We start from the raw sequence: 16,355 nt of genomic DNA, 5'->3' as shown, positions 1-16,355 counted from the left end.
TAGTATATATCAGAAGTGCTAACATTTGTCATAATATTTGTTGACTTTATTTTTGCCTCTTAGTTCTTTAATCTTGGTTTTGTTTGTTCTGTAGGAGTTGATTGCACTCATTCATCTTTTTCCTGATACCATCTGTTGTTGACCTCAGAAAATCTCTAGACTCCTCTAGTTGTGTCTAGTATAGTTTGGTGGTTTTTTGTTTTATTTTTTGGTTTTTTGGTTTTGCATCGGGGATTAAACTTGGGCACTTTGTCACTGAGCTACATCCCCCAAAATCCTTTTTGTTTGTTTATTTTCTATTTTGAGACACAGGCTCACGAAGTTGTTTAGGGTCTCACTAAGTTGCTGAGACTGGCCTCAACCTTACAGTCCTCCTGCTCAGCCTCCCAAGTCACTGGGATTATAGGCATGCACAACTGTTTCCAGCTTCCAGTATAGTTTTTAAGACCTAACTTTGTTACGTTTTTTTATCTGAGTTTTCGGTATTGATGTCCTAACAAATATTGTTCTCTAGGTATGCAAGAAAAATTTTTAAAAGGTATTCTAACTTTAATTTTTTTGTTGGAAATTGCTGGATTATAGATTTAAACATTTTTTGTTGTTGTTGTTGTTGTTTTTGTTTGTGGTGGTATTGGGGTTTGAACCTAGGACCTTGTAAATGTTAAGCAAGTGCTCTACCACTGATAAGTTACGTCCCCAGCTCCAATATGTTTCTGTAAAGCACTTCATTCTCTGATGTTCCTTTGTACATTGAGTATCTCCAGCAGGAAGACAGTTTAGCATGTAGTGTTTTCCAAACCCTTTCCCCTGAATGCTTCCAGCATCTCTGTTTTCCATATCACAGTACAGAAGCTACTGCTTTTATCCATATGCTTGCTTTTTAACCCCATCATTTTTTTCCATGAGAAAGTCCTTCATTTTTAGTGGTCATCTTCGTGCAAATGTGTAGCTATAGTTTCTTGGTCTCCTGTGCCAAATTAGTTCTTTGTCTCTGTAAAAGACATTACTCAGTGGTCACCACATCAGCAGCTCTGAGGCTTCTTGGTGAAGAAACAAGGGGTCTGAACTCCTAATCAGGAGAAGCTACTGTGAGCTCATAGCTGTCTTCCCTTCAGACTGCTGTCCCAGAGGCTGGAGAGAGTAGCTAGGTTTGGGAAGTTCAGAGGCAGCGTATTTGGGCATGGTAAGAAGGGAAGTAAAACGTGGTATTAATGGGAGAGGCAGTTACAACAGGGCAGAAGGAGCAGATTTTGGAGTTAAACATGCAAGAGTTGAAAGTCTGGGTTTTGTTATTTACTAGGGTTGGTCTGGCCCTATAACCCTAATTTTAGCCTGATTATCTACAGCTTCAACAAGGCATTAAAAATGCCTGTGTATAAGATTGATAAGGTCTTTGAATGTGAAATTCAGGTGGACTGTTCAGAAAATTTCTTAGATAACAGGTGCAAAAAAGGGACACAAAAATGACTGGAATTGGTACCTAAGATTAAAGCAATTCTTTGACTTGCGTAGAAATCTTATGTAAAATCCTTCCCCAGGGCTGTGATGCTAATCGTGTTACTTATTTAAATTAAAATTTTTCATTTAAAACAGAAGGATAACATTCCCAGGACTTGAAAATATTTGATTTTCAGAAAGTCAGAGCCAGAAGAGACTGCAGATTGATCTAATCTTGCCAGTCTCCAGATCCAGAAGCTGAGAACCAAGGAGATCTGAGGGGCGATCAGATTTAGATGCCTGCCACTGCAGATCCGTGAGCGGGTTCCTTCTGTGCACTGTAAACATCAGGTCTCCCTTTTACACATAGCTGTGCTGTTCATTGGCAGGAAAAATGTAAGGACAAGTCATTGTAACCTAGTTAATGCTCTCATGGCACTAGGGAATGGAGAGATCATTTCTCGGTGAGGAATGAGGACGTTTCAAAGAAAGTGCCCAATAAACTCCCTTGCAGAGGCTGAGCATGAGTCAGTAAGATTGTTAGTAACATGGTAGTGAGAAAGAAGAGAGACGTGTCTCCTGAAGTAAGTGTCTCCAGTCACAGAAGCCAGAAAAGGGCAAGGTATGTTCGAACACCATTGGTGGCGTTAATAGAAAGTGAAAATCCAAGTGGCCCAGCGAGTCTGAGCGTAGTTTGAAGTGAGCTAGAAAAGGGCTCTATGAGCCGCCCTCAGAGTTTCCACTTGACTTCAGCGATCAGCTTTCTACTTTAGAAATACCCTTCCTTGGTTTAGAAAATGGATGGGTGGGAGGTGGAGGAGGGGACCCCTGGGCGGCTGTTGCAGGACCTGGCTGTACAGTAAGGCCGGCATTGCTAGAGTGGGTTACAGAAGTGCTGGAGAGGGACTTGGCAGCATCGCATGTCTGTTTGGGTACCGAGGATGGTACAGGAGGAATGTGACTCTGGTCTCCAGTGGAGCATCTTGAGCATCCACCAAAGTACTGAATGAATGTGGAGGAGGAGGAGGAGGGATGAGAAGACTGGGAAGAAGCTTTGAGTTTGGGTTTGGTTGCTGAGGAAGTAGATCAAACAAACCACAGCAGAAGTACTTCAGAGAAGTGTAAGTGATGGCCAGCTCGTTGCTCTTGTTTAGTCTTCCCCCTTTACCTTCCTTTACCAACACAGTAGCCATAACACAGTCATTTTTCTGAGGACAAAACTAATCACCTTGTTCATAAAATAACCCCACTGACTCCATCCTTGACAAACCTTTGCCTTCAGGTTAAAATCCAGACTCCTCGCTGTGGCCTTTTCCTCCCATAGCTCTGGCTCGAGGCTCTCTGTCCTCTGTGTGGTCACTTGCTTCAGCCACCTCATCTTGATGCCTCTTAACACTAAGCCTGTCTCTTCTTGGAAACATGGGCACACGCTTGCTTGTTTGCTGTCTCCCCACCTTGAGGAAGCAATTTTCCAGTCCTCAGAGGTGTCCCCACATGCACGGACCCCTACATCTACAGGTGCAGAGCCTCCGGGTGGAGGAGCCTGAGCTCTGGGCCTTCCCATCCAGGCCCCTGACATTCTTGAGCACTCAAGTGCCTGTCTGGGCCACAGGTGGCTTAGAAATGCCAGTTAGAGAGTCTGTCCCCTCTTTACAAACAAGCTCCTGTTCTCTTGGCTTATCCCAAAGGTAAGCCCATCAATTCTTTTTAAGAATCTTTCTACCAGTCGTTCTCAGTGGTGTTCTTCAATAAGTCACTGATATTTTAAAGGGCATCTAGAAGCTTCCATAAGCCTCCACATCTCCAGGTGCTGTTGAGGCTGGTTTTCAGTGTCAAAGCTATTTTCTGTGTCCCAGCAGTCAACTCCGGTGAAAGTGGTGAGAACCAGGGAGGCTGCGGAAGCGGTGGCCAACGCTGCATGGTTCTGACCTGCACCCGCTCTGGAGCAGTGGCCTGTGACATGGCTGGTGGCTGCTCAGGCCCGATTGCTCAGGTGGCCGCAAGCTGCAGGGTGACTCTGCCCACTTGGCTGTGGGTGGCTTTGCTGAGCTGCTCGGCGTTCTCCAGGAGCACACCAACGGCAGTTCCTCCACTCCCGCCCAGAGCCTCCTCAAAGAGGAAGGGGAAGGTTCATGGAGCCGTTTGTCTAGCATCCTGATCACGGAATCCTTGCTGATTTCCCTAAGGGTTCTTCATTACTGACCCTGTTGTCAGGTCAAAAGGTTGGAGAGCAGTGTGGTTTTAAGTAGGATTTAGGTCCCAGAGGATCTGGTTTCCCTTCTTGGCTCCGTTGCTTGGAAACGCGGTGTGGTCTAGGCCGTCAGAGCTTCAGTGCCCTCCCCTGAAGATGGACCTTATTAGTTACTAGGAGGATTAAATGAGGTGATATGGAAAACACTCAGGCCATTTTCATCATCATCAGTATGAGAAAGAAGGAAAGGCTTTTCCAAGGACCATGAGGGAAACGGAAGCAGTACTCTGGCCGGTGTGCTGTGAGGTGGGCATTACGAGAACGTTGGTATGGCAGGGTGACAAGCTTGACCACAGTCACACAGCCAGGCAGGAAGCACGTGGTTCTCCTAGGCCTCAAAGCCTGTGTTCAGTGCCACACTTTGGATGGAGCCTCATTCCACAACTAGACTCTGCCTTTTCCAAGAGGAAAAGGCTGGACCTGTTAACAAGTGGCAGTCGATCGTTAGAACGCTGATGGGCTGACTGGGCAGCCCTGCTGGTGGTGTGGGTCCCCACGGGCTCTCGTGATGAGCTGCAGAGAATGAGCTTCCCAGGGGAAAGCAAGGCTGGCCTCAGCCTCAGGATGTGTGGAACCGCTGAGCTTTGTGGCGACAGGTTTGACTTTAAGGGTCCTGATGGGGATCTGGGGTTGTTCCTGTCTGTTTGGTTTGGTTTGGTGTTGCGGTGCTGGGGTGAAACTCAGGTTTGCTCTACCACTGAGCTGCACCCCAGCCCTTGCTATTTTCTATTTTGAGATAGGGTCTCACTAAGTTGACCAGATGAGACTCCAACTTGGGACCCTCCTGCTTCATCTTCCCAAATCTCTGATTACAGGCCTGTGCCACCAAGCCTGGCTTTGACGGGGATCTGTTCTTCCACTTTCTCTTTTGGCATCTACCCTCAGTACAAAAGGCAGGGCTTAGTGAGGTTGAGTGAGAAGCGTGTTGGTGACAACTGACCCAGGCTTCCCACTTGCCCCTCTTTGGGCTGCTGTTCTCAACTGCAGAGGGGGAGGCTGGGGAGGGTGCCAGGCCCTTCACCCTGGACCATTTTGTCTGTTAAGTGTAGAGCTTCTGTGAGGCTTCCTTTGAACTTAAGAGTAGTTCATTGAGGGAGATGATGTTCCTCCAGGTCCTAGGCATTCACAAGGAAAAATGACTAATTTCATCATTGATGCATCATAGATGTGACTGACTTGAAAGACAGGATGAGGCTTGGGGGCCACTGTAGGCACAGTGAGCTCTGAGGAGATTAGAAAAATAATTTTTCTACATACATCACCCAAGCTAAAAAGAGTAAAAAGTGTTGCTGTATCTGCCTTAGTTAAGATGGTTATTTTTCAAGTGATTGGAATAAACACTAAGGTTTTAAAATATGGCACATGAGAAATAAAGCAGCATATGGAGTTCTTGATGGTTTTCATACAGAAGCAGATTCACTAACTGATGTGAATGAGACCGTGCTCTGGGCCCAGCATAGTCTTGCCTTCCTACCGTACACCTAAGAGTTTGCATCTACACAGGAAAGCAGACTTTTATGAGACAGTTTTGTGCAGAATCATTTCTTTGGCTTAGAAAGTTGGTAGTTTTGTGGAATAGGTTCTTACAGTCATTCAGAAGGTATTACTCCAAGTGCTGCATTGAATCTTTGTTGCAGGTCTGAACTGTGGAATAACCTGTCGAGTGGGGCTCACATGCTGCCGCCTCTGGACCACAGTCAGTGGGGTACAGGAGATCTGAATCTCTGGGACATTTAATACTCTGCAACAGGACAGATGAACAACTTAAAACCTTTATTTCTATATGATGTGTCAACTTTCCATTTTGGGGTGGCATTATGCAAATCAGACTTTATTTCAGGTTCATCGTTTCCCCTTGGGTAGCAGCCTCATTCAACTCTTACTAATTTTGAAACTAACAAATGATAGCATCTCTACCTCTTCCTTTCCCATGAGCTGCTCTTCCTCCACCAGCAGGCCTTGTGGGCTGCTGCTTCCTGGCCGACCCCTTCCGTGTCTGCTGGTATCGCCTGGCACCCGGGCTGCAGGCCTCCCACAGATGTAGCAGGCTGTGCTTCCAGCTTCTTGTGTTTGCTCTGCTGCTTTCTGTCTCCACTTGTCTTCTGTGCCTGCTTCCTTCCTGCTCTTCCTGTGTTTGTCGATGGCCATGAGCATCATCACCGTGACTGCAGGGATCAAGCTCCAGATCACCTAGAGTGTTACCTCGCAGGCAGCCAGCACCACCGTGTCAGAGCCCCTGTCTCTCCCTTCCCCCTTCCTTTTGTCACCCCTAGACCCCATGGGACTTACTTTGCTGTTCCAAAGGTATTCCGTACCTACAGGCTACTTTTTGTCCGCCTCTGTCTTTGTCTCCTAACCTATAGCCCATGCATAGTAAATGTTTGGCATGTGAATGCATAGAAAGAGAGATCTAGTTGGTAGAAATGATGAGAAGCATTTTTCAGACTGGTTGGTTTTTAATTGCATTTGTGGCCCCTGCCTTTGTCTTTTCAGGCCAAGGGATAGAGCGGCCTTCGACAGGATTCGTTGTGCCCACGTGGTCCTTTTGGATGCTGTCAAAGCTTCCAGGAATGGGTGCTGTTTTAGTTTCAGGTAGTCAGGAGGTTCTGGGACCATATCTTCACTAGAACAGGACATGGTGAGAGGAGGTGCATTGTCCACAGAATGTTCTCAGGCAGCTGTTCTCCTGGAACTGCCCGTAGGTCCTCAGACGTCACAGGTACTAGAGAAGTGTTCCTTCTTGCATCATGCACTGGTTTGCTTGTTCAGTCCTTTGCCTTTATTGAATGCCCCAGTAAGTCTGATGCCATGCTATGTGTTGGAGCCTTTAGTCTGTGTCAAAGATGACAAGACAGTGATCTGCACACTCGTGATTCAGCCCTCCTGCTAGATTATTGATTAACCCACATTTAAAATTAATTTAATAAACATGGGAGCACGAATCATTGGGATGATTTCAGAGAATGTCAGTGCTCTATAGTGTGTAGAAGAGGGTGGTGAGCAGGAGTACCTAGGATAGGGTGATCAGAGAGGTCTTTCACGGGAGGACTTGGAGCTGAATGCAAGGAAAATAGGTGCAGATCAGGTCTCTTTAGATTTAGGGGAAGAGAGTTTTGAGGGAAGGATTTTAGGAGAGAGGCCGGCAATTGCAGCATCTCCGAGCTGTGACAGCGTGTGGGTCAGAAGGACTTCAGGTGTGACTGGAACCTCACAAGTGCTGGGGAGAGTGGGAGTGGAAGTCAGGATAGGGCTGGTCACCGAGGGCCTTGCGGGCTGTAGTGAGGACCAACCTGGATATTACTTACGGCAGTGAAGTAAGTCATCCTTCCTTCCTTGAGAGAGAGCGAGATCCTTTTATCAAGTCAATAAATTCTTACAAAGCATTTTCCATGTGAAGAAAGAAACAAACATGGGTATTATCCTGATATTTTCCTTATGTAATTTTAAATTGATTATGTTGCAGAACAGACACCAGTGTGTTAACATCTAAAATAAAAGTGAGATGATATGAGGAGTGTGAGTAAAGCCCTAGGCATAAGAGTAATATTCTGTGGATAACTTCCTCATTAGTTGTATCCAGAGTAGTACCAGGCATCCCATTTATCGTCAAAAGATTTTTTTTTCTTTGCTGTGGCGGGAAGGACATGAAGGGGTACACAGCCTTGTGAGCAGAGGCAAGTGCAGTGGTTGGTTTTCACACTTCACTGGTGCCTGTGGAAGGGCCTGGCATATTCACTGGCTGAATAAATGAGGAAATGGTGCAAAAACCCAAGTGTGAAGATCCTCAGAACAGACTCTTGTGTGGTCCCCTGCTCACCGCCCCCGATCTGAGGTGGTAAGCCGTTTTCCTTGCACCTCCTTCCTCCAGCCCATCTCAGCTCTCCTGAGGCTCACGCTGGACCCCGTTTTGAGCTTATCCTTCCATGGTGTGATTGTAGGTATGCATCTCCTAGCATATGGGCCTCACAGCGAATGCGTAATGGCCGAGTTGGCTGTTCGGCTGCCTGAGAGCTGGGTCCTTGTTCATCCTCAGGGACTTCATGCACATGTAATGAGGCATCCCTCCTGCAGCCCACATACCTTGCTCCTCACAAGGTAGCATGATCATCCAACAAGCAGAAGGCTGAAGTAACAAAAGTCTGAACCCCCACCAGGCCAGGGTGGTCTTCCCTACTACAAGAATAATACTTAAGAAAAGCATTTGCTTTGTGGTGAGTATAGGTCAGATATATCTATTTAAATGCATTTTGGGTCTGAAGTTATAGCTCAGCGGTAGAAAGTGTACTTAGCACTTTCCAGTGTACTGGATTCAATCCCAGTACCACCAGGGGGAAAAAAAAGCATTTTTGAAATTATCTTTCTGAATGCAGCTAAAAGCAATCAAAATGAATAAAAATTCCTTTCATTAAAGAAATCAGTTTGGTGTAGGAGTACTTGTTTCAGAGATGTTTTGCTATGCTTGTTCCCAGAGGGTCAAGGATTTCTCCATTTTTAAGTACCTGCCTATACCAGGCTTGTGCTATCCACTTCTACAGGCTCATTGATGCAGTAAATGCATAGAGTGTCCGTGGAAGGCAGTCATGATTTCTGTCTACCTCCACATATCTCTGGGAAATTCTGTGCTGTTATCTTACTGTCATGCACCTTTTCCTGTTTCTTTGAGTATATTCATAAAATTGATCTCTAAATACTTGTGCTTATTTTTGAAACCAAATCTACCCAAAATAAGAGGAATTTTTCCTACTTGAGTATAATTGAAATCTAAAATAAAAATCTAATGAATAATGGCAATAGTACTACCATTGCTCAGTGTATTATTTCAGTGAAATGTTTTTAAAGGCATTGCCAGAATAACTATTTTAAGTACAGAACTCACTCACATGTGTAAGCACTGTCTTTCTTGTTAGAACCTTACTGTCCACACTCTTGTTCATATCCATACACGTTTGTCTGCCTGGACATATAATGTGCACATAAACTTCGGCTGTTCAAAACCTCTGGAAGAATTACAGAGGCCCATGTTTTCTGAATCCAAAGCTTTATTCTATTCAACCACTTTCAAGGCAGTTCTTAACTTTGCATAGTCTCTCATTTGGTGTAACTGTGCTGCTGAGTTCATGTGTCCATATATAGTCATTTTTTGCTCTGTCATAAGTATTTTTGAGTTTACAGAAGGCCCCTGCCTGCATAGAGCTTTCAGTCTTCTAGTGGAGGTTGTTAAGTACCATAAAAATACATAAATCATGAATGCTCCAAAAAACAGAATGAAGTGTATTTGAAAGGAGACCTTGAGTGGCTCAAGGGTTCGTGGCTTTAAAGTATCCACAGAAGGCTCAGGTGGAGGGCTTTTAATCGGAGTTCTAATCAGACTGGTAAGAGCCAGTCACTTAGAGCCCGAGAAAGGGGGTTACAGGCAGAGGAATGAGCCTGGGCAGTTGCCCCAGCTAGGAGCAGGGGAGGCTGGACTTGTGTACGCAACAGAGAACAGCTGTTGTTGCGCCGAACTCGAGAGACACTTGACCTTTGTTCTACCCTGAGTGACCTCAGACTTGAGGGATCTTTCCTTCTTGTGTCCAGTGTGCATGCTGTTTCTCAGTCCCTCTGGCTACCCAGTCTCACGTGCTGCTTTTTCCATAGTGTCTTGTGGTGTCCAGAATTCAGGTAACCCAAGTTAAGGCTGTGTGGGAAATAAAAGTAGAAAGCCCCCATGCTGAGGTCAGAAGGGCTCTCCTGGGTGAGCATCCTCCTCTGCAGGTACATAGAGAATGTGAAGTGCAGCGCTGCCAGAGTCGAAACAGGTCGGATGCTCTTCTGTTACCAAAGATGGGCCTGTTCTCCCATATGCCTTTAGTTGTTATTTCATTCTCTTCCTGTCCCTTCCCCTTTTGAGATGGTAAACTTGAGAAGCACCCTTAGAATTTCAGGCACATATTTTATCATACTTTAATGGTTGGGAAGGTAGAATTTTATAAGCCATTTTATCTGCCATTTTCCTCTTAGCCCTTATCTAATTATGTAAATGACATTTCATAGTATGTCACTGCAGTTCAGCATCTGAGGGAGTAGAACTTTGCAGCACATTTAGACATTTTATTGCTAGAGGGAACCTTGTTTGATGGAAGGACAGCATCCTCCAGCTCTCTAAAACATGAGCTCTTTAAAGTGTGTTGTACTTGACTTCTTTTTGCCAGTGGCCAAACACTGGAGCTTAAAAAAAGAAGTGTCACCCAGGCTTAATTTGACTGCAGCTGTCAAATGGGCATGCTGTCAATTACCTCTGAAAATCAGTATGTGAACGTTAACATCCTGTCGGTTCATGAATGAATTGGTAAAACATCAGTTTTATTCAACTTAAATTCTGAGACTATCTCCCTCTCACCCGACCCCAGGTCCCCAAAAGGGAAAGTAGATGTATGGTCTCATAAAATGTTACAGCCGGAATCTCCTGCGTGCTTTTGCTCACGTAGAGTTGTCAGCTGAACAAACATGGACGTCAAAGCCCACACGCTCATTTCTCTTTGAGTAGGTCTATCTATATGGTCATCACTCCCAGAGCTGGACTGATGGGCCATGTTCTTCCAGGAGCGGATCGTTTCTCCTTTCCTGGGAAGTGAGAAATGGGAAGGTGCAGGGAATGGGGACGTGCTTCTCCAGCACATCGCTGTTGTGGTGGAGAAGACCCGGGCTGCTTCTGTCTTGGGCACTTAGCAAGCTATTTTACCTCTCTCAAAACCCAGGGTTTTCTTCAGGAAAAAAGATAGTAGTAGTGTGTGTATTAGAAAAAATGATGGCTATTATTACTAACATTTAATTTATAACATCCTCCTTGCCATAAAAACAGCTCACCAAGGACAAACCTGTTGGATTCAATCTCTCAAAGGAGTGCTTATCTGCATCCTTTTCTTTGTGCTTTCTCAGTAACCTCAGTGTCTTATTTCCTAATTCAGAATTCCATCTCTGAGAATTGGTGCATACCCCCTCCCCTGTGACCTGACTGAAATTTCAGTGTCAGCTCGTCATGGATCTTGAAATACAGAACTGGGTAGAGTTAAGAGAGGCTCTGTTGTTAAGACCTGCATTCAAATTCCATCTCTGCCACCTAGGACAAGTTAACTCTTCGGCACCTCTGTTTTCTCATCTGTTAAATGGATATAATAATAGTACTTATTTCCTAGGAGTTGCCACAGAATTGAGATAATTCATTTAAAGCTCTCAGTATGGTTTCTGCTTCACATTAAATATTTATTAGTTAGCCTTCCCCTTTCTCTAAAGTACAAATAGTAAATCTTTACCTCAAAGTATATCTTTTCCCTGAAACTGACTGTGAAAACATTTCTTACTTGTGGTGTGCAGCTTGCCTGGTGTGAGATGACTTGAGATACTAAGCAGATGAACATTTTGTATAGCTGGAGGTGTGTGGTGCATGCCCATCTCTAGGGTGTCTTCTGTTAATGGATGTGATTCTGGTTTTCCATTAATTATAGCTATTTATGATGCAGTTATTTAAGTTTAACTAAAAAGTTCTATGTAAACTTAAGGAAGAGTATCAATTAAATAGAAGTACTATTGGGCCATGACTCTGGTAGAAATTGCAGAGGCGTAATGTGAGTGAGAGACATGATGGAAGTAGCAGTAGACTCACAGTCTGCTAACCCTGGTCTTCATACCAGCATCCCAGGAGGAAAAGCAAGCACCTTAGGATTTGATAGACATTAACGTGAAATGTGACTACACCACTTTCTGACTCTGACCTTGGGCAAATGAGTTAATGTTTCCCTCCCTCCATTCCTACAAATATTTAATAAAGGTCCATCACAGTTTCTTATCCAAAAAATGAAGGCAATACTTCACAGAGTTTTTTTTTTTTTTTAAAGATTGATTGCAAGAAGATAATTGAAAACATATGTATCTTATATAACGAGTATTCTTCCTGACCTGCAGGAAGTGCTCAGTAAACTTTTCTTCTTGAATAACATAAGACTCATGGTTGCAAATGACAGGATCCCAACCTCAGCTGACTGGGACAGAAAGAATTTGTCTCATGTACTGGGACTGCAGTAAGGTTAGCAAGGACTCAGAAGGCACCAGAACTTTTCCACCTCATCTCTACTGCTTTATTTCTGTTAACGGCAGATTTGGCCAGATTCTTCACACATCTAAGAAGAGAACCACTGGTGTCCCAGGCTTACCTCATCAAAAAGAGACTGGGCATTGGATCCCTGTTCTCAAGCCCAGAAATCCTGGGAAGGACTTAGAGCCCAGCATGGGAGAGGTGCCCACCTGACCAGCCTTTGGTGTCTGGAGAGCTGAAGGAAAATGACCCATGAACCACATGGAACTACACGTTTAGAAAGGCAGGGAAGATCCCCTTTAGAAGAATGGGAATGGCAGGTGCCTGCTGCCATTTCACTGTCCCTTTCGGTGCTTCATGACCTTCAGGGAAGGCTTACACTCTGTGGGCTTCCGTTCTCTCATCTGAAATTCTGAAGCTTAAGTACTATAATGGATGTCATTGTACACTTGATGTTTTAAACCATATTTCTACTTGAGCCTATTGTTCTGCTCTTTGCTTCTGCCTTCCAAAACTTGACATACCATGTAAGGGTTCCCAACCTGTGAACCATAGACCCTGGGGAAGTAGAAAGGACATGAAGTCATTTTAAGAAGTTAGTTCAGTGTGCCATATATAAAGAATACACCCCTTTGAAAACTTGGTTTTGAAGTTAGTATACATATAGAAAAGAGTTCAGATCCTAAGTGTACAGTTTGCTGAATTTTAACCAACTATCCATAATTGTATATCCAGTACCTGACTTACGAGTCGTCAGCAGCATCCCACTTAGAACCCAGGTAGACTGTGGCATGTGTGTTGTTACATCATCCTCAGATCACTGAAGAGCATCACTAGCTTCATGGTGGCATTTCCATACTGTACTTTCTTAGTAGAAGATTTTTAAAATACAACTGCTGTATGTCCTACTTAATTTTTTTTTTTAACACTAAAAGAAATCCTCGGATTTAAAAGTACTTATGAGAAGTTCATTCCTACTTATTACACTCTCCCAGATGTTTTTTCTGGCTGGAATTTCCACTGGGTCTAAGATGTGTTCTGATCTCCTGGGTACTATGCCATCATCTCTGCTCACCTTTCTCCCTCTCCAGACATAAACTCACAAGAGAAGGAAACAAATCTTAGGATCGCCCACCTGAACATCTTGTAAATCCTCTGCATGGTAACCAACCAGCTGCCAGGTTACCATTTCATGCAATGCTGTGCTTTGTGGAATGAGTCCACACTTACCCTAAAAGCATAGTTACTCAGAGCCTGAGCTCTTGCATCTGTGCGATGGTTTATTATAATAAACGTGTCAGTTTGCTGCTGCTTTGGTGCTTGTAGTTGTGAATGAGGTGTTTTTTATTTGTTTTTATTCTTTATGTACCAAATTTTCCAACATCTTTTTTTTTTTTTTTTTTCTCCTGTTTTTCTTCTTTAGGCTCTAGACCAAGATAGAACAGCCTTGCAGAAAGTGAAGAAATCTGTAAAAGCAATATATAATTCTGGTCAAGGTAAGCACTTAACAAATCAGATAACACTGTTTTCTGTTAACACTGTTTCGCTAACGTAAGGAAGAAAAGAAAAAAGGTTAGTTGCCATGGTTTTTTTTTTTTTTTTTTTTTTTTGGTGGGGAGTGAGTACTGGGGATTGAACTTAGGGGCACTGGGCCACTGGGCAACATCCCCAGCCCTATTTTGTATTTTGTTTAGAGACAGGGTCTCACCAAGTTGCTAAAGTGAACCCAGGGGCCGGTGTGAAGATCAGAGCAAATGTCTACCAGATCTTGATAGACATGCCATCAATCTTATCGTTGGCCCACGGGATGCCAAATAACCCATAAGGCTAAATATTTTAACTATGGTCTAGTGACTTTATCAACTTGGGAACAAAAGTGTTAATGAGTAAGAAGAAACAAGCCAAATTAAGAAAAACGGTGGATACCAACAAGAAGTGGTAGGCTACGGTACTATAAGAGGGATAGGCTTGGAAACATAAAATTACTTTCCAGCTCTGACTCATATCTTGTTAACATTATTGCAGCACCAGCTCACCTGCCTTGAGGCCACTCCTCTGAGTAATCAGTTTGCTGGGTATAAGTCCTCAGAAAACCCAGGCAAGGATGACAATAGACTGTAACACAAAGAGCACAGGCTTCAAAGGAAAAGATTAGGGTTTTCCTTCGAAACTGCTTATTAACAAAGTGACCTTGAGCTGCTTATGTATGTTCACTTCACTTTTTTTTTTAATTTGTTCTAATTAGTTATACATGACTATAGAGTACATTTATGGATTTTGATAAATCATAAATGGAGTATTATTTCTCATTTTCTGATTGTACATATGGTAGGGTCACAGACTTTACCTCCTCACTTGACTTTCTTGAACCTCCTTTTTTCTCATCTGTAAAATGGAAATGTGGTATTACTGAGTTGTTTCAGATCCTTAAATGAGCTTATATCTATAAGGAACCCAATGTTTTTTGCTTTTGTGGTGCTGGGAATTGAACCCAGGACTTTGTGCATGCCAGGCAAGCACTCTACCACTGAACCACATCTCCAGCTCACTAAGGGGCCTAATATTATAGGAGAACAGGAAATGCTGGTTCCTCTTAATTTTATCATTGTACACTTAAAGAGCTGAAAGGAGTTACTTGACGGCTCTAACCCGCTCATTAGAGCTGAAAGTCACTAGCCTAAGTAAGTGGAAGCCATAGTCTCTTCTTTCAATACCCCTAGGCCTCAAGACAGTATCTGAAATTGTTAACACCTTTTATACCCCAGTTTCTTGATACCACTTCTAAATCTTTATATTCAATAAAATATTAATATCTAATTAAGGTAGATAAATAATGGTGGTCTTGTTATTTGTAACCAAGAGTTGTTTTAAGTTTTGGCCTAAATGGCATGCCTAATTCATAACTTCTATCCTTTGATTCATCTTAATAAGTTTCTTCTTGATGAATGTGTAAGTAACTAGGAAGGGCCACAGTGGTCTTTTTGAGGGACTGATACTGGTTTTTTTTTTTTTTTTTTTTTTGGTTGGTGGTTACATGATGATGTTAACTTTGTGATAATTGTTCAGATGCTACTCTTAGTATTTATGCACTTTCTGTAGTTATGTATGTTATGCACCAAGAAAAATATATTTGGAATATAATATGTACAAGAAGATTCATGGGAACCTTTATTAGGATTTAGAAAAACACAAGATAAATGGTATTTGTGTGTGTGTGTGAGAGAGAGAGAGAGAGAGAGAGAGAGTAGAATACAGTACACCCTTTTTAAAAAGAAACTCAAGTAGTATAGGTCCAAGTTTAAATCCTAGCTTTGCCCTACTTGTTAAAGTCAAGTAAATTTTTTAGCTTCTGTGAGTCTTGAATTTCCTCACATAAAATAAGATGGTATCTAATTTGCAGTGTATTGTATAGACAGAATGAGAACTTTTAGGGCCCCTAATACACTACCTGCCACATGGTAGATGCTTAATAAATGGTAGGTAGATGGGAAGCATAGCAGAACCAGTCCATCAGTCAGCTTTTTACCACTATGATAAAATACTTGAGAAAAGCAGGTTAAAAGGAGGAAAGATTTTGGCGCATGGTTTCAGAAGTTTAAGTGCATTGATTGTTTCACCCTATTGCTTTGGGCCTGTAGCAAGGCAGAACATTAGGATGGAGGGAATGCAGTAGAACAAAGCCGCTCACTCCACAGTGGCCAGGAAGCACGGAGGAAGAATGGTGCCAGGGTCCCAGTGTACCCCTTTGTGGACACACCCTCAGTGACTCAACTTCCTCCAACAAGACCCCGCCTCCCTCAGGTTCCATCCTCTTCAGGAACACCATGAGCTGGGGACCAGGCCTCCAACACACCACCCTGTGGGGGACATTTAAGATCCAAACCAGAACACACAGCATGAGTGCCATCTCCATTTTATTTCATGAATCTACAGATAACATTGGAACGGTCTGATTTTATAAAGAGCTTAATGAGCCATTTTCTGCCTGAGGAACAGCTGTCAGTTCTACACATTGTTATGGCTCATGCTGGAGGCTCTGAGCTTGGGAGCCGCAGAAGGGAGGCCCTTGCTGCACAGCAAGGAGGTGCTGCCATCTTTACTCTTTTCCAAACATACTTCCTTAGCCACAATGACCTTGTCATCCAACAACTCACGCGAAGGCTTTTTTACTTTGGGATATGCTTCAGTTGTTTAAAGGGTTTCCTTCCTGAAATGATGTATGACCTCCTGTGCATGGTGTAAAGGGGAGCGTTCAGGAGGGTCTCTGCAGAGTAGGGATGTCATTTCCTTTACTAGACTACAGAGTAAATATATATATATATATATATATATATATATATATATATATATACACACAGAGTATAATATATATATATAAAGTATAATATATATATACAGAGTATTATATATATATATACAGAGTATAATATATATATTATATATATAGTATAATTGATATAATCCCTACAGAGTAGGGATGTCATTTCCTTTACTAGATGTGCTTTCCTTGTAGATGGGGCCACAGATGAGTTTGGGTCCCCCAGCCAGGATTAGGGGTTCTCTGTGCTTTCCCTGCTGGGTCTCTACTATCCATTA

General features: G+C 43.2%; 1 protein-coding gene across 5 annotated transcripts in view; it reads left to right on the top strand.

Moving 5' to 3' along the window:
• Window positions 1-16,355, top strand: part of ASAP1 (ArfGAP with SH3 domain, ankyrin repeat and PH domain 1) — a 337,055-nt gene that overhangs the window by 179,931 nt on the left and 140,769 nt on the right. For all 5 annotated transcript variants that reach the window (XM_079112364.1, XM_079112361.1, XM_079112365.1 and 2 more), the window contains exon 4: window positions 13,183-13,255. In XM_079112364.1, the coding sequence (XP_078968490.1) occupies window positions 13,183-13,255 (73 nt within the window). The remainder of the gene's footprint in view (window positions 1-13,182; window positions 13,256-16,355) is intronic.

This window comes from Sciurus vulgaris (assembly GCF_902686455.1).
Source record: "Sciurus vulgaris genome assembly, chromosome: 1".
NCBI classification, from domain to species: Eukaryota; Metazoa; Chordata; class Mammalia; order Rodentia; family Sciuridae; genus Sciurus; species Sciurus vulgaris.
This window is presented reverse-complemented; position numbering and strand designations above follow the sequence as displayed.